General features: G+C 37.0%; 3 protein-coding genes across 3 annotated transcripts; all 3 read right to left on the reverse strand.

Annotated features, from left to right (window-relative positions):
* LOC144576099 (UDP-glycosyltransferase 87A2-like) lies at positions 1 to 3,124 on the reverse strand. The gene is made up of 2 exons (XM_078326358.1): positions 2,455 to 3,124; positions 1 to 1,016 (listed from the first exon to the last, which is right to left on the reverse strand). Exons 1-2 carry the CDS (start codon positions 2,927 to 2,929, stop codon positions 157 to 159), a joined length of 1,335 nt encoding a protein of 444 aa, XP_078182484.1. The 5' UTR covers positions 2,930 to 3,124; the 3' UTR covers positions 1 to 156.
* Positions 3,125 to 4,932: 1,808 nt separating this feature from the next.
* Positions 4,933 to 7,942, reverse strand: LOC144576025 (UDP-glycosyltransferase 87A2-like). Its single transcript, XM_078326283.1, has 2 exons — positions 7,389 to 7,942; positions 4,933 to 5,938 (listed from the first exon to the last, which is right to left on the reverse strand). The coding sequence occupies exons 1-2, from the start codon at positions 7,861 to 7,863 to the stop codon at positions 5,079 to 5,081; spliced, it is 1,335 nt and encodes a 444-aa protein (XP_078182409.1). The 5' UTR covers positions 7,864 to 7,942; the 3' UTR covers positions 4,933 to 5,078.
* A 6,794-nt stretch (positions 7,943 to 14,736) lies between these two features.
* LOC144576041 (UDP-glycosyltransferase 87A2-like) lies at positions 14,737 to 17,746 on the reverse strand. Its single transcript, XM_078326284.1, has 2 exons — positions 17,193 to 17,746; positions 14,737 to 15,742 (listed from the first exon to the last, which is right to left on the reverse strand). The coding sequence occupies exons 1-2, from the start codon at positions 17,665 to 17,667 to the stop codon at positions 14,883 to 14,885; spliced, it is 1,335 nt and encodes a 444-aa protein (XP_078182410.1). The 5' UTR covers positions 17,668 to 17,746; the 3' UTR covers positions 14,737 to 14,882.
* Between the last annotated feature and the right edge of the window lie 928 nt (positions 17,747 to 18,674).

Genomic DNA, 18,674 nt, shown 5'->3' on the forward strand with positions numbered 1-18,674 from the left:
TGAAAATAACCATCTCAATAAGCAACTTTTGATTTTATAGAGGGTACCTGGCCCTCTTTGCAAAATTGTTCGAAAGATTCCAAAATGCAAATTAATACATTGAGAGCCATTTATATCACTACCCAAGAAACTCAAACCGAACATTTTTTTTGCATTTTAATTCTCTTCATCAATGAAATCACTAATAAAATTATTAAGAGAAATAAATGAAGATCCACCCTCTTTAACTGCTCTATTTGCAGCTCTGCTCCAATCAGAAGCTCTTTTCCGCATTTCATTACTCTCACTATTTCTCAAATCCATTAATTTCTTCACTGCATTCTTAATCTCTTCTCTGCTCAAGATCCCCCCCTTCCCCTTTTTATCCCTCAAATTCAAACCAACATTACATTCATCTGTTAGAAGTCGGCTGTTTAACAGTTGATCCCAAAATATAGGGAATGCAAGAACCGGAACTCCGGCAAATAAAGTCTCTAGTGTTGAGTTGTATCCACAATGCGTCAGAAAACCACCAACAGAGGGATGTGTCAAGACCTTTAGTTGGTCACACCACGGTATAACCAAGCCATTGTCTCCACAGATCTTTTGCACCGGAGAAGAATTTTCTCGGGCAACCCAGAGAAATTTAACCTCACTTGCATGTACTCCCATTGCGATTTCTTCAAATTGAGAAGGTGAGACAGATAAAAAGCTACCAAGAGAGATGTATAAGACTGAGTTCTTTGGCTGGTTATCTAACCAAGTTAAATGATCACTTGAGTTCGCCTCTGGTAGAAGCATGTGCGGTATCGAAGGCCCGATTGCATACAAAGGATAGTTGAGATTTTCTCTTATCGAATCAATAGTAAAGGGTTCGAGTTTATAGAATGAGGTGAACAGCATGCATTGAGCTTTCTTTGCTGTTGATGCAGCTTGTAAAGCGTACTCAAGCGATGACATAGCAAACATTGGGTCGACATCAGACAATTTCATTGATGGAAGACTGGGTATGTACTTCTCCAAGAGTTCATCTTTTTCTGTAAATTTTGATGGGGAAATTTTCAAAACAATTTGAACTTAGTTCAAACTGAAAAACGAACAAACACCAGAATATAAATTTAGTTTAAACTTTTATTTAGAAAGGTCTAGGAATGTATGGCGTTGTGTTTTAAACTTATTTTTGGTAATTTATCTATTTTGGATTGATTCGCTGTATCTGAAAGTGAGATTTTATATAATGTTAGGATTTAAGTCTGCTGTTATTCTCAAGGAATAACAGGAATATATTATTCCGATTCCAATAATACCAATTTTTCTGTACGCACATTTCATTCTATGCACGAATTTCAACAAAAATCAATGGTTAGAATTGGAGAATAACAGCAGATTTATTTCCGTTATATGTACGACATTTGTTTCTATGCCATTGTAATATGAAAACTTGCTTCTCGTTTTTTATTTTCAAAAAGAAAGAAAAAAAAATGTGTTTATTGAAAATGTCCGGAAGTAAATATTGAGCATGTCATCTTGTTGATAAAGCTGCTACATACATCCAAAATTGATATCTGTGCCCACATGGAAATCTGAAAGATGTCCCCGGATCCCGGATCCTTATCTCTGATCTATTTCTATGATATTACTATAAAAAAGAAAAAAGTTTATATATATTCTCATCAAAATTTCACGATTTAAACATCTAAATTTATTATATTAATATCCCCTATTTAAGATTTTAACCAAATTACCTTTTAGAAAAATAATTTTAACCAAATTAATATAATTGATAATACTACTAAAATCATTACTTCAAAGGAAAATTAATAACCAAAATAATATTATTGATAATACTAATAAAATCATTACTTAAAAAAGGAAATTAATAAGTACACCCTGCTTAAAAATAAGAAGGAACCATTTGCGCTCCTTTCCCTCTCAAGATGCGATGGCGCGCAAATGGGGATAGAGCACCAAATCAGTAAAACCAAAGCGCATTATAAATCTCTTTGGCACAAAATAAAGTCTACTAGTCCAAATCAGTAAATCTCTCGTGTTGATGTGGTCAATCTGTTCATTTTCTTTTAAACAGGGGGACAATCATATTACTACTCAATTGGCGCGTGAATGATTTTTCTTCCGCATTTTTAGCAAGACTATATTTGATATTTTATTTTAAATAATGGTTTTCTTTATGAATATTTATCTCGTTAAATTTTTATATAGATACATATTAATAAAATAAAGTGAGTTAATGAGTATATATTTAAAAAAAAAATCAAAAAATTAGGCTAAAATAAACTATATCTGTTTACGAAAATAAAAATAAAAATAAACCATATCCCAATTAAAGCACACTCAATAGTAATAGTAGCTTATAGAGGTGAACGAAGGCAATTAGAAATTTAGAATCCGTCAATACTCAATTTGAAACCCAGGTTTATCAAATAACTAAATCAAATTAGTATATATCAATTGTACCTCTAACAGGCGAGTGGGGGTTTTCTGGTGGAGGAATCCTCTCAAAGTGAAGCAACACAGAAAAGAAAACTCCCGGCATCGTAGAAAGCGAACAAACCGGAATACCTCTCCTATTCCCCACCTCCACCGCCCAAGGCAGATACGTGTCCGCAATAATTGCCCGTGGCGCCGGCTCGAGCGTGTCAAGCAGCTCCTCGAACGGCTCACCCATTTTGGTGTAAACCGCCTTTATGAAGCCCGGATGGTCCTTCCCGCGGCCACTTTCGGACGGTATGCAATTTGGTATGGTCATAATTTTGAGTTCTGGAGGAGGTAGTGGATGAGCTGAGTTAATTAGGTAGAGCCATTCTTCGGTGACGATGAAGGTAACGTGAACGCCACGGGCAATTAGCTGGCGGGAGAGGACCATCATCGGATTGATGTGGCCCCTGCCCGGGAATGGGATGGCAACCACGCCACGGCGAGATGATGCCATTGGAGAGTCTGGATTGGCTGAGCAGTGAATTGAGTGGAGAGTTGGAATTGCATATGATATGATGTGGGTCGTTACACTTCCAGTGGGAGACTAGGAGCGCCGCCTCAGGCAGGTCGGTGTGAGAAGATTGAGATGGAGATTCGAGAATAAATAAAAGGGACACGCTTCCTTTGTTTCATACTTGAGTTGTTGTGTAGTGTTTGATTACCACTTAATCAGCGTCAGATTTGAATGTGTGGTGTTTGTTTACGGAACCGAATTCTCTGCCCTCCTGTGGTCCCCATTTAATTCAACCAATTTAGAAGTGACACGTGGCAGATCTTTTTAATTAGTTTTTTTTAAAGTAGAAAGTAATAGCTGTAATATATTAAATGGTCCAACACAGTTTCGTTGACATAAATTGAAAAAAAGAAAACGGAGAGGAAGTAAATTCCCTTACCAGTTTCATTGGCATATCTTTTTTTCTTTTTTCATATAAGTACGTAGGCAAAATTACACGCTGTGGTTAAATAGCTTTTACCAGTACACTGATTTCTCTTTACCAGTACATTGATTTGGAAAAAAGAATAAGCTAATCAGTCTTGCAAATTCAGAGGATTTCCAGTCAGAGACATCCATGTTTCCCTTGAATCTGTTATGACCGTGCCCATTCTATTAGCATGCTTTACTATTAGTTTGCACCCTTCCAGAAATGCCCTTGCTTTGTCTTGGCTTTCGCTGACGGGCTGACGGCATGAACAGACTTTGATATCCACTCGGTGACCAAAATAAACACTTTTGCTTACCAAAACAAGGGAAGGTGTGCCCCTAAGTTTTTACCAGTAAATGGTCCTTCACGTCTGTATCCAAAATTGGTCATTAATTTCCCGGTTTTTATCAGTAAATCTGTCCTGATCTTTTCTAGCATGAATTTCGTATATATTTTGTTATTTTCATTGATTTCTGGATATAAAATTGGTAATTTATTTTGATTGTTCCGGTATGTATCCAATTAGCAATTTGATTATAGAAATTAGTAACATTGGTCAATTCTCATGTACTAGCAATTTTAAGGAAACTGAATAAAAAAAGCGGGAATTTTTATAAGATAAACTACAAATAATTCAGATTATATGATGAAGTAAGGTACTGACACTATTAGACTATTTTCCCTTATTATTATTTCTTTATGTTTTCATGATAAATAGTTGAACATTTTTCAAAAGTGAGAAGTAAACCTATATGACAGTTTCACTTTCTATTATTACCAGCAAATGACAAATTTCTATGAGTGAAGCTATGGTACTATGCATAGCGCATAATGGTCCGTACTATGAATATTGTGCAATTATAACATAATTGCAATTGTAACAGAATTGTAATATCACATATATGTTACATAATTCCTCACACACACAAAACAGTAAACATATAAAATGCCAAAAAAACATGGTCTCTTCCTTCAAACAAGCTTGCAATGACACTATAAAAAATTAAAACATTATGAAACACTTATGCATATAAATTGCCTCCAAACATCACCTCAAAGACCTCAAGAACTGCATGCCTATAAATTGCGTGCAATCTCTTTATCTAAATTGGGTAGCACAGTTCCCTAGTAAAAAAAATATATAAATCATTTATATGAGTATATATTATATGATGGTTAAATATAATCTTAGCATATTCATAAAGATTTTGAGTACTAGTAACTGCGTATAAGAAATCATAGGTTGGTTCATACTAGCATCTATTTGAAAAAGATTATGGATATGATTAGGAGCAAGCTGCATCATTTCTGGTGGAGAGTGCCAATCGGTATGCATCTGTAAAAAATCATATGAAAATAACCATCCCAATAAACAATTTCTGATGGAGGGTGCCTGGTCCCCTTTGCTTGTACCTAGTTCCGTCCCTGCTCAAATATACATCCTATCATTCTCTTTTGTTGGGAGCGAGGGAAAATGGAGTATTATAGGGTGTATATTTTAGTTTTCACGCGAGTGTTTTGTTAATTAATAAAATTGGAAAAATAATTTGTTTGATCATGTTTTAAATAAAGGAGAACATTTTACAAAATTGTTCGAAAGATTCCAAAATACAAATTCATACATTGAGAGCCATTTATATCACTACCCAAGAAACTCAAACCGAACATTTTTTTTGCATTTTAATTCTCTTCATCAATGAAATCACTAATAAAATTATTAAGAGAAATAAACGAAGATCCGCCCTCTTTAACTGCTCTATTTGCAGCTCTGCTCCAATCAGAAGCTCTTTTCCGCATTTCATTACTCTCACTATTTCTCAAATCCATTAATTTCTTCACTGCATTCTTAATCTCTTCTCTGCTCGTGATCCCCTCCTTCCCCTTTTCATCCCTCAAATTCAAACCAACATTACATTCATCTGTTAGAAGTCGGCTATTTAACATTTGATCCAAAAATATAGGGAATCCAAGAACCGGAACTCCGGCAAATAAAGTCTCTAGTGTTGAGTTGTATCCACAATGCGTCAGAAAACCACCAACAGAGGGATGTGTCAAGACCTTTAGTTGGTCACACCACGGTATAACCAAGCCATTGTCTCCACAGATCTCTTGCACCAGAGAAGAATTTTCTCGGGCAACCCAGAGAAATTTAACCTCACTTGCATGTATTCCCGTTGCGATTTCTTCAAATTGAGAAGGTGACACAGATAGAAAACTACCAAGAGAGATGTATAAGACTGAGTTCTTTGGCTGGTTATCTAACCAAGTTAAATGATCACTTGAGTTCGCCTCTGGTAGAAGCATGTGCGGTATCGAAGGCCCGATTGCATACAAAGGATAGTTGAGATTTTCTCTTATCGAATCAATAGTAAAGGGTTCGAGTTTATAGAATGAGGTGAACAGCATGCATTGAGCTTTCTTTGCTGTTGATGCAGCTTGTAAAGCGTACTCAAGCGATGACATAGCAAACATTGGGTCGACATCAGACAATTTCATTGATGGAAGACTGGGTATGTACTTCTCCAAGAGTTCATCTTTTTCTGTAAATTTTGATGGGGAAATTTTCAAAACAATTTGAACTTAGTTCAAGCTGAAAAACGAACAAACACCAGAATATAAACTTAGTTTAAACTTTTATTTAGAAAGGTCTAGCCGTCTAGGAATGTATGGCGTTGTGTTTTAAACTTATTTTTGGTAATTTATCTATTTTGGATTGATTCGCTGTATCTGAAAGTGAGATTTTATATAATGTTAGGATTTAAGTCTGCTGTTATTCTCAAGGAATAACAGGAATATATTATTCCGATTCCAATAATACCAATTTTTCTGTACGCACATTTCATTCTATGCACGAATTTCAACAAAAACCAATGGTTAGAATTGGAGAATAACAGCAGATTTATTTCCGTTATATGTACGACATTTGTTTCTATGCCATATGCCATTGTAATATGAAAACTTGCTTCTCGTTTTTTATTTTTAAAAAGAAAGAAAAAAAATGTGTTTATTGAAAACGTCCGGAAGTAAATATTGAGCATGTCATCTTGTTGATAAAGCTGCTACATAAGTACATATACATCCAAAATTGATATCTGTTCCCACATGGAAATCTGAAAGATGTCCCCGGATCCCGGATCCTTATCTCTGATCTATTTCTATGATATTACTATACAAAAGAAAAAAAGTTTATATATATTCTCATCAAAATTTCACGATTTAAACATCTAAATTTATTATATTAATATCCCCTATTGAAGATTTTAACCAAATTACCTTTTAGAAAAAACATTTTAACCAAATTAATATAATTGATAATACTACTAAAATCATTACTTCAAAGGGAAATTAATAACCAAAATAATATTATTGATAATACTAATAAAATCATTACTTAAAAAGGAAATTAATAAGTACACCCTGCTTAAAAATAAGAAGAAGGAACCATTTGCGCTCCTTTCCCTCTCAACATGCGATGGCGCCCAAATGGGGATAGAGCACCAAATCAGTAAAACCAAAGCGCATTATAAATCTTTTTGGCACAAAAGAAAGTCTGCTAGTACAAATCATCTCTCGTGTTGATGTGGTCAATCTGTTCATTTTCTTGTAAATAGGGGGACAATCATATTACTACTCAATTGGCGCGTGAATGATTTTTCTTCCGCATTTTTAGCAAGAGTATATTTGATATTTTCTTTTAAATAATGGTTTTCTTTATGAATATTTATCTCGTTAAATTTTTATATAGATACATATTAATAAAATAAAGTGAGTTAATGAGTATATATTTAAAAAAATTCAAAAAATTAGGCTAAAATAAACCATATCTGTTTACGAAAATAAAAATAAAAATAAACCATATCCCAATTAAAGCACACTCAATAGTAATAGTAGCTTATAGAGGTGAACGAAGGCAATTAGAATCCGTCAATACTCAATTTGAAACCCAGGTTTACCAAATAACTAAATCAAATTAGTATATATCAATTGTACCTCTAACAGGCGAGTGGGGGTTTTCTGGTGGAGGAATCCTCTCAAAGTGAAGCAACACAGAGAAGAAAACTCCCGGTATCGTAGAAAGCGAACAAACCGGAATACCTCTCCTATTCCCCACCTCCACCGCCCAAGGCAGATACGTGTCCGCAATAATTGCCCGTGGCGCCGGCTCGAGCGTGTCAAGCAGCTCCTCGAACGGCTCACCCATTTTGGTGTTAACCGCCTTTATGAAGCCCGGGTGGTCCTTCCCGCGGCCACTTTCGGACGGTATGCAATTTGGTATGGTCATAATTTTGAGTTCTGGAGGAGGTAGTGGATGAGCTGAGTTAATTAGGTAGAGCCATTCTTCGGTGACGATGAAGGTAACGTGAACGCCACGGGCAATTAGCTGGCGGGAGAGGACCATCATCGGATTGATGTGGCCCCTGCCCGGGAATGGGATGGCAACCACGCCACGGCGAGAAGATGCCATTGGAGAGTCTGGATTGGCTGAGCGGTGAATTGAGTGGAGAGTTGGAATTGTATATGATATGATTGATAAAAGAGAATGGTGGATATCACACTTTTAGATAAGAGAAGAGATGAATAAAACAAGCTATCTTTCTTTTAGAAACTCTTGATATCTTTCTTACATCTCAAACAACAGATTACAACTCTATTTATAGGCTAAGACAACAGAAGTATCTAGAAAATTCGTATTAAAAAATAGAATACTAAACAGCAGCTGTTTCAGCTGACCCCTGTCCACTAAAACGGCCATAACTCTCTGTAGGAAACTCCAAACGCTTTGAAATTTGAACCATCAGAAACTAGACTTCCAGAGCTTTCCATCCATAGGTCATACAGCCAAAACGGACGTCGTTTGGTCTTTCAAATCCCCTCATCAATCAGCCCAAAAATTCTGCAACTGCTGAAAGGAGTTCCACTACTTATTCTATTAACTTTACTTTATTACATAATTAAGTTTAATATTTCAACACACCCCCTTAAACTTAATTCCCTTTACATCCTTCATGCCCAGAAGATTTTTAAACTTCTCAAACTTCATGGTTGGTAATGGCTTCGTAAAAATATCCGCAACTTGATCTTCACTACCCACATGTATCAACTCAACTTTCTTCTCCTTCACTTGCTCTCGAATAAAATGATACTTCACATCAATATGCTTGCTTCTTTCATGATAGACCGGATTCTTAGCCAACTCGATTGCCGACTTGTTATCCAAATAAATTTGCGTAGCCTCTTCTTGAGCAAAGTTTATCTCCTTGAGTAGCCTTCTCAACCAAATCGCATGACACACACACTGCTGCCGCGACATATTCCGCTTCACATGTTGAAAGGGTGACGATCGGTTGCTTCTTTGATAGCCACGTGAATGCTGTATCTCCCATGTAAAATGCAAATCCCGAGGTGCTCTTTCTATCATCCGTGTTTCCGCCCCAATCGCTATCAGAATAGCCAAAAATTGCAAAGTTGTTAGTGGATGAGCTATAAAACAAACCAAGAGTTAGAGTACCTCGGATGTAACGAAGAATCCGCTTGATAGTCTTCCAATGTGTTGAGCTCGGCTCCTCCATGTACCGGCTAACTAAGCCGACCGCATATAAAATATCCGGTCTAGTGCATGTCAATTACCTCAAGCTTCCAACTAGACTCTTGTATAATGTCACATCGACTACATTTCCTTTGTCATGTCGAGATAACTTCACGCCACAGTCAACCGGAGTACTAACCGGCTTGCAATCCTCCATCTTGAACCTTTTCAAAATCTCCTTGGCATAGGCCTCTTGTGTTACAAAAATGCCTTCTTCTCCTTGCTTTATTTCAAGACCAAGAAAATAGGACATAAGTCCTAAATCGGTCATTTCAAACTCACTCTTCATGGCCATTTTGAACTCCTCAATCATTTCACCACTACTACCCATAAAAATTAAGTCATCAACATATAAAGACACCATCAACTTATCACCATTTTTAATCTTCACATACAACGCATGTTCATAGGGGCACTGCACAAAACCGTGCGATCTAAAGTATTGGTCAATCCGTGTGTTCCAAGCTCTAGGAGCTTGCTTCAAGCCATACAAGGCCTTCTTTAATTTTAAAACTTTACCTTCACAGCCTTCTTTCAAATATCCGGGGGGTTGCTCAATGTATACTTCTTCCTCTAAAACACCATTCAAAAAGGCCGACTTAACATCCATTTGATGGATACGCCACTTTGATTGAGCCGCAAGAGAAATCAAAAGTCGAATAGTCTCCATTCTTGCCACCGGTGCAAATACCTCCTCATAATCGATACCGGCTTGTTGCTTGTAGCCTTTTGCCACCAATCTTGCTTTATGTTTCACAATTTTGCCTTGGGGGTTCACCTTCTTCTTGTAAACCCACTTAACACCAATCGCCTTGTGACCTTCAGGAAGAGAGGTGAGTTCCCATGTATCATTTTTCACAATTGCATGCATCTCATCATCCATAGCGGCTCGCCACTTGTCATCTACCACCGCCTCTTCAAATGGAATGTTGTCGCCTTGAGCCAAGAGACACACCAAATGCAACTCGCTTGTCGCCTCGTACAAGTCATGAATGCTCCTTGTTTTGAGGGGTCTTGCCTCGTCATCCGATGAAGATGCATCATGTGTAGTTGGTGGCACCTCCTCATGGTTGTTGGATGGAATGTTCACCGGTGAGTGCATCTCGGGTGCTTTCTCATGAAAAGTCTCCTTCATTGCACTCCAGTCCCACATTGCTTCTTCATTCACCTGTACATCACGACTAATATGTATCTTTTTGTTAGTGGGATCAAAAAGTTTGTAAGCTTTAGACCTCTCATCATACCCAACAAATATCAACTTCAAACTTTTGTCATCCAACTTTACACGCCTTTGGTCCGGTATGTGCACATATGCTACGCTACCAAATACTTTCAAATGTGACACTGTCGGTTTCAAACCACTCCAAGCCTCTTGCGGTGTTACATTCTCTAAGCTAGATGTCTTGCACCGATTTAATAAATAAACGGCACAATCCACCGCTTCCGCCCAAAACTCCTTTGGCATGTTCTTACTCTTGAGCATACTTCGAACCATGTCAAGAATAGTCCGATTCTTACGCTCGGCGACTCCATTTTGTTGGGGTGAGTATGGTGCTGTTAAGTGACGTCGAATACCATGTTCTTCACAAAAAGCCACTTTGTTTCTCAACAAAAACTTTAAACTTTTTAAAAATTCCAAAAGCCTCTGATTTTTCTTTCAAGAAATAAACCCAAGTTTTGCGAGAAAAATCATCAATAAAAGTTATGAAATACCGATTTTCACCAATTGAGCTCGGCTTGATTGGACCACAAATATCGGTATGCACCAATTCGAGGGGCTTCTTTGCTCGATATTCTGCTGCTTTTGGAAAACTACTCCTTAGGTGCTTGCCAATCACACACCCTTCACAAAACTTGTCGAGAGAATTAATTGATGGCAAACCATACACCATTTGCTTACTAGCCATTTCTTTTAGCCCTCCAAAATTCATGTGTCCAAACCTTAAATGCCATAACCAATCTTTTTCTGCTACACAAGTCTTTAAACATGTTGCTTCAATATTCACCAAATTCAACTTAAACATTCTATTAGTGGCCATTTCAACTTGGGCAATTAACTGATTACTTTTGTCACGCAAGTAAAGAGATCGGTCTTTCATAAAAATCGTGTAACCACGTTCCAACAATTGTCCCAAACTCAAAATATTGCTCTTCATTTCCGGAACATAATAAACACTTGAAATAAACTTTTGAGTTCCATCTTTCAACTTTATCAAAATATTGTTCGTGTCATTAATGCTTTCATTCAGTGTTAAGTTCTAAAGTATGAGGTATTCATCTTTCCTACTAAGAAATGTATATGTGTGATTGTTATCAAACGCTGTTGGTAAAATGCAGTTATAACGGTAGCTCTTCGGTATACATGGCTTAGCTGAGGTAGTGATGGTTTACCAAAAGTACTATTGTCCCTCGTATCTCTATACGAGCTATAGCATCACTGGGCCCCTTGATAGAGTAAGATTATCAGCGCGCGGTATGATTACAAGAGTAATCATATTTGATAATCTGCTCAAGATCAAGAAAAGATTAAGTTTACAAGGATGACACACACCTACCTTGAAACTAATCTGATAGCTATGTGACAAAAGAACTGACACAAGTAAATTGTTTACTGGATCGTGATATTGTACTGTACAACATCATCTGTGTAATTGGATGGTCATGATGTGTTGCCAGATGCCGCTCATGATTATAGAAGTTAAAACAGTTTTAACTTTATTTACCAACATAACACAGATCCTATTGGGTCACACCATATAGGAGTTAATCGGAGAATCTTATTGTGATTGATTATAAATTGGTTATGATCAATAGTAAGATGGTTATAATTAATTATACGTGTTATAATTAAATTATAAATGTTATGTAATAATAACAAGCAAAAATATTGGTTAATTTATAAACGTGTGTGACACGTTGTATAAAAGTTAACCGGTTAATTTATAAATGTGCAGGACACGTTGTATAAATTACCGAAACAACAACCGCAAGAAAAATATATATAATTGTTCAGAATAATTATACGAATATTATTTGTATTCGGGCCGAGGGCATTCGGGTCTTTTCAGGTTCGTCTTATCCGCATGACATGTCATCGATCCTATCCAGATGACACGTCATCGATACCGAAACAAACAACCGCAGAAAAATATATATAATTATTCAGAATAATTATACAAACATTATTTGTGTTCGGGCCGAGGGCATTCGGGTCTTTTCAGATTCGTGCTTATCCGCATGACGTGTCATCGATCCTATCCAGATGACACGTCATCGATCTTATCCACATGTCATCATCCTTATCCATTCGATGGCATATCTTGTAAATAGGCATATGTTGAGGGGTATTTCGGTCTTTTGCGAACCTCCTCAAAAGCCTATAAATAGAGGGGTGCATGTAGAGAGAAAAACGACTAATTCACTTGTATTGTTTCGTGCAGAATCGAATCGGTATTTTCTCTCTTTCTCGGTTTCTCTCCCAAATAGTGTTTCGGTTGAGAAAAGAAAGTTATACGTAGTTGACGTATAATCTTGCGGGTTGTTGTGGAGTATATTTACGGGATTGATGAATAGTATTTTACCGAATTTCGCGGTATGTCAGTTTTGCATATTGATGAAACTGAGCAACCGAAAATTCGTGTTTACGGGTTTTCGTCTTTTCCCCGTGAATAGTGTTTTTGTAGAATTCCGCGGTTTACGATATTTCTGGCAGAAGAAATAAACCGCTCTCTGGTTAGTCCTGGTGGATAACCGATAGAGGTATCACACGTGTGATACTCCGAGTCGATTCCTTCCCTGGTGAGGCTCTACTCGCTCGGTCTGCATTCCAACTGTGATTTGGAAACAATGTATAAATATGTTATATTAATCTATTTAATTTGTAAGTAGATTAAAGTTTTAGAAATCAATTATGGAGTAGATCTGTAAAATGATTAAATTGGGTTTTGATGCCAAAGGAATACTGAAGGTAGTTTCCTGACATACCCAGTTTAATCCTGAGCTTAAGTTGGCCATAGAAATTTTTGTTCTACGGTCATTCCGCACCTTAAGCCTAAACGGTTTCCGGTTAGCACCGTGTGAACCCCAACAAATATTATCTTCACCTTCTACACGCACTTTGGAGGCATCACCAAAAGAAACATGCCCATCCGCTATCTCCTTTAATTCGGTGAACATATACTTGTACCCGCACATGTGGTTGCTTGCACCCGTATCGAGATACCACACATTCTCCTTCTCGGGACCGATCTCCTTGTTAGCCAATAACACTACATCATTGTTCTCGGTTTCCTCCTTAGCTACAAAATTAGCACTCTCCTCCACCTTTTTTTCGGAATAGCATTCACTTGCGTAATGACCATATTTGCCACAATTGTAACAATCGATATTGTATCGATTCGTTCGGCCGCCTCTTCCACGACCGCGTCCTCTACCACGTGTAGGGTTGTTGGCACTTCTTTCTTCATTTTCAGCTTGTCTATGACCTTCTCCTCGACCTTGGCCACGCCCACGGCCTCGACCTCGACCTCGGCCTCGACCTCGACCTCGGCCTCGTCCTCGACCTCGGCCTCCTTTGTCATTCCCTTTTTGATTTGAGGAAAACTTTGCTTGCAGTGCTTGATCCACAGGCTCTTGTTGGTTTCTCTTCATTCTCTCCTCATGAGCCACTAAAGACCCATTCAACTCATCAACCGTCATGGAGTCGATGTCCTTGGACTCTTCAATTGCCACCACCACATGATTGAATTTTGCATTGAGAGATCGCAAAATTTTCTCTACTACTCTCACATCTTCTTGTTGTTCGTACAATAATCTTTTACGTCTATTTGACTAATTTGCAAAAACATACAATTATTGAATTTTACGATTTCTTCTATTTTGAGAACATATAGGTCCAAGAAGAGTAAGAACTGCGATATAATAAACTTGGACTGAAGAAATCACGAAGACTTTTATCAAGAATACAAATTGTAAAATCAAAAGCTTGGTAAAATATGTATGAGGTTGATTAAATTGAGATAAAACGTTATGGACGTTTTCAAAACGTTGGTAACGTTTTATAATGATCAGAAGCTCCAAAAGAATCAAGTTATAACGTTATAACGTTATACAACCGTTGTAACGTTTTACAAACGTTATAACGGTTTACAAACGTTGTAACGTTTAACAGATACAGAACAACTGAAGAATTGTTGTTCAGTACAAACTATAAACGTTGTAACGTTTATAAATCGTTATAACGTTTTTGAAACGTTGTAACGGTTATAAAACGTTATGTAACGTTTTACTAAGCTGTCAGAGAATTAAAACCCTAAATCGCATTTGAATAAAACGTTGTAACGTTGGTAACGTTTTATATTAAACAGCTCATTTTTGAGCTGCCACTATAAATAGACTGAAGTGATCACTTTTAAAACTACCTCAGCCGACCCTAATTAATTCAAAAGTGATTTTCTGAGAGCTTAGCCTACTAGCATCTATTTGAAAAAGATTATGGATATGATTAGGAGCAAGCTGCATCATTTCTGGTGGAGAGTGCCAATCGGTATGCATCTGTAAAAAATCATATGAAAATAACCATCCCAATAAACAATTTCTGATGGAGGGTGCCTGGTCCCCTTTGCTTGTACCTAGTTCCGTCCCTGCTCAAATATACATCCTATCATTCTCTTTTGTTGGGAGCGAGGGAAAATGGAGTATTATAGGGTGTATATTTTAGTTTTCACGCGAGTGTTTTGTTAATTAATAAAATTGGAAAAATAATTTGTTTGATCATGTTTTAAATAAAGGAGAACATTTTACAAAATTGTTCGAAAGATTCCAAAATACAAATTCATACATTGAGAGCCATTTATATCACTACCCAAGAAACTCAAACCGAACATTTTTTTTGCATTTTAATTCTCTTCATCAATGAAATCACTAATAAAATTATTAAGAGAAATAAACGAAGATCCGCCCTCTTTAACTGCTCTATTTGCAGCTCTGCTCCAATCAGAAGCTCTTTTCCGCATTTCATTACTCTCACTATTTCTCAAATCCATTAATTTCTTCACTGCATTCTTAATCTCTTCTCTGCTCGTGATCCCCTCCTTCCCCTTTTCATCCCTCAAATTCAAACCAACATTACATTCATCTGTTAGAAGTCGGCTATTTAACATTTGATCCAAAAATATAGGGAATCCAAGAACCGGAACTCCGGCAAATAAAGTCTCTAGTGTTGAGTTGTATCCACAATGCGTCAGAAAACCACCAACAGAGGGATGTGTCAAGACCTTTAGTTGGTCACACCACGGTATAACCAAGCCATTGTCTCCACAGATCTCTTGCACCAGAGAAGAATTTTCTCGGGCAACCCAGAGAAATTTAACCTCACTTGCATGTATTCCCGTTGCGATTTCTTCAAATTGAGAAGGTGACACAGATAGAAAACTACCAAGAGAGATGTATAAGACTGAGTTCTTTGGCTGGTTATCTAACCAAGTTAAATGATCACTTGAGTTCGCCTCTGGTAGAAGCATGTGCGGTATCGAAGGCCCGATTGCATACAAAGGATAGTTGAGATTTTCTCTTATCGAATCAATAGTAAAGGGTTCGAGTTTATAGAATGAGGTGAACAGCATGCATTGAGCTTTCTTTGCTGTTGATGCAGCTTGTAAAGCGTACTCAAGCGATGACATAGCAAACATTGGGTCGACATCAGACAATTTCATTGATGGAAGACTGGGTATGTACTTCTCCAAGAGTTCATCTTTTTCTGTAAATTTTGATGGGGAAATTTTCAAAACAATTTGAACTTAGTTCAAGCTGAAAAACGAACAAACACCAGAATATAAACTTAGTTTAAACTTTTATTTAGAAAGGTCTAGCCGTCTAGGAATGTATGGCGTTGTGTTTTAAACTTATTTTTGGTAATTTATCTATTTTGGATTGATTCGCTGTATCTGAAAGTGAGATTTTATATAATGTTAGGATTTAAGTCTGCTGTTATTCTCAAGGAATAACAGGAATATATTATTCCGATTCCAATAATACCAATTTTTCTGTACGCACATTTCATTCTATGCACGAATTTCAACAAAAACCAATGGTTAGAATTGGAGAATAACAGCAGATTTATTTCCGTTATATGTACGACATTTGTTTCTATGCCATATGCCATTGTAATATGAAAACTTGCTTCTCGTTTTTTATTTTTAAAAAGAAAGAAAAAAAATGTGTTTATTGAAAACGTCCGGAAGTAAATATTGAGCATGTCATCTTGTTGATAAAGCTGCTACATAAGTACATATACATCCAAAATTGATATCTGTTCCCACATGGAAATCTGAAAGATGTCCCCGGATCCCGGATCCTTATCTCTGATCTATTTCTATGATATTACTATACAAAAGAAAAAAAGTTTATATATATTCTCATCAAAATTTCACGATTTAAACATCTAAATTTATTATATTAATATCCCCTATTGAAGATTTTAACCAAATTACCTTTTAGAAAAAACATTTTAACCAAATTAATATAATTGATAATACTACTAAAATCATTACTTCAAAGGGAAATTAATAACCAAAATAATATTATTGATAATACTAATAAAATCATTACTTAAAAAGGAAATTAATAAGTACACCCTGCTTAAAAATAAGAAGAAGGAACCATTTGCGCTCCTTTCCCTCTCAACATGCGATGGCGCCCAAATGGGGATAGAGCACCAAATCAGTAAAACCAAAGCGCATTATAAATCTTTTTGGCACAAAAGAAAGTCTGCTAGTACAAATCATCTCTCGTGTTGATGTGGTCAATCTGTTCATTTTCTTGTAAATAGGGGGACAATCATATTACTACTCAATTGGCGCGTGAATGATTTTTCTTCCGCATTTTTAGCAAGAGTATATTTGATATTTTCTTTTAAATAATGGTTTTCTTTATGAATATTTATCTCGTTAAATTTTTATATAGATACATATTAATAAAATAAAGTGAGTTAATGAGTATATATTTAAAAAAATTCAAAAAATTAGGCTAAAATAAACCATATCTGTTTACGAAAATAAAAATAAAAATAAACCATATCCCAATTAAAGCACACTCAATAGTAATAGTAGCTTATAGAGGTGAACGAAGGCAATTAGAATCCGTCAATACTCAATTTGAAACCCAGGTTTACCAAATAACTAAATCAAATTAGTATATATCAATTGTACCTCTAACAGGCGAGTGGGGGTTTTCTGGTGGAGGAATCCTCTCAAAGTGAAGCAACACAGAGAAGAAAACTCCCGGTATCGTAGAAAGCGAACAAACCGGAATACCTCTCCTATTCCCCACCTCCACCGCCCAAGGCAGATACGTGTCCGCAATAATTGCCCGTGGCGCCGGCTCGAGCGTGTCAAGCAGCTCCTCGAACGGCTCACCCATTTTGGTGTTAACCGCCTTTATGAAGCCCGGGTGGTCCTTCCCGCGGCCACTTTCGGACGGTATGCAATTTGGTATGGTCATAATTTTGAGTTCTGGAGGAGGTAGTGGATGAGCTGAGTTAATTAGGTAGAGCCATTCTTCGGTGACGATGAAGGTAACGTGAACGCCACGGGCAATTAGCTGGCGGGAGAGGACCATCATCGGATTGATGTGGCCCCTGCCCGGGAATGGGATGGCAACCACGCCACGGCGAGAAGATGCCATTGGAGAGTCTGGATTGGCTGAGCGGTGAATTGAGTGGAGAGTTGGAATTGTATATGATATGATTGATAAAAGAGAATGGTGGATATCACACTTTTAGATAAGAGAAGAGATGAATAAAACAAGCTATCTTTCTTTTAGAAACTCTTGATATCTTTCTTACATCTCAAACAACAGATTACAACTCTATTTATAGGCTAAGACAACAGAAGTATCTAGAAAATTCGTATTAAAAAATAGAATACTAAACAGCAGCTGTTTCAGCTGACCCCTGTCCACTAAAACGGCCATAACTCTCTGTAGGAAACTCCAAACGCTTTGAAATTTGAACCATCAGAAACTAGACTTCCAGAGCTTTCCATCCATAGGTCATACAGCCAAAACGGACGTCGTTTGGTCTTTCAAATCCCCTCATCAATCAGCCCAAAAATTCTGCAACTGCTGAAAGGAGTTCCACTACTTATTCTATTAACTTTACTTTATTACATAATTAAGTTTAATATTTCAACACACCCCCTTAAACTTAATTCCCTTTACATCCTTCATGCCCAGAAGATTTTTAAACTTCTCAAACTTCATGGTTGGTAATGGCTTCGTAAAAATATCCGCAACTTGATCTTCACTACCCACATGTATCAACTCAACTTTCTTCTCCTTCACTTGCTCTCGAATAAAATGATACTTCACATCAATATGCTTGCTTCTTTCATGATAGACCGGATTCTTAGCCAACTCGATTGCCGACTTGTTATCCAAATAAATTTGCGTAGCCTCTTCTTGAGCAAAGTTTATCTCCTTGAGTAGCCTTCTCAACCAAATCGCATGACACACACACTGCTGCCGCGACATATTCCGCTTCACATGTTGAAAGGGTGACGATCGGTTGCTTCTTTGATAGCCACGTGAATGCTGTATCTCCCATGTAAAATGCAAATCCCGAGGTGCTCTTTCTATCATCCGTGTTTCCGCCCCAATCGCTATCAGAATAGCCAAAAATTGCAAAGTTGTTA

This window comes from Carex rostrata, chromosome 2 (genome assembly GCF_964058835.1).
Source record: "Carex rostrata chromosome 2, lpCarRost1.2, whole genome shotgun sequence".
Classification (NCBI taxonomy): Eukaryota; Viridiplantae; Streptophyta; class Magnoliopsida; order Poales; family Cyperaceae; genus Carex; species Carex rostrata.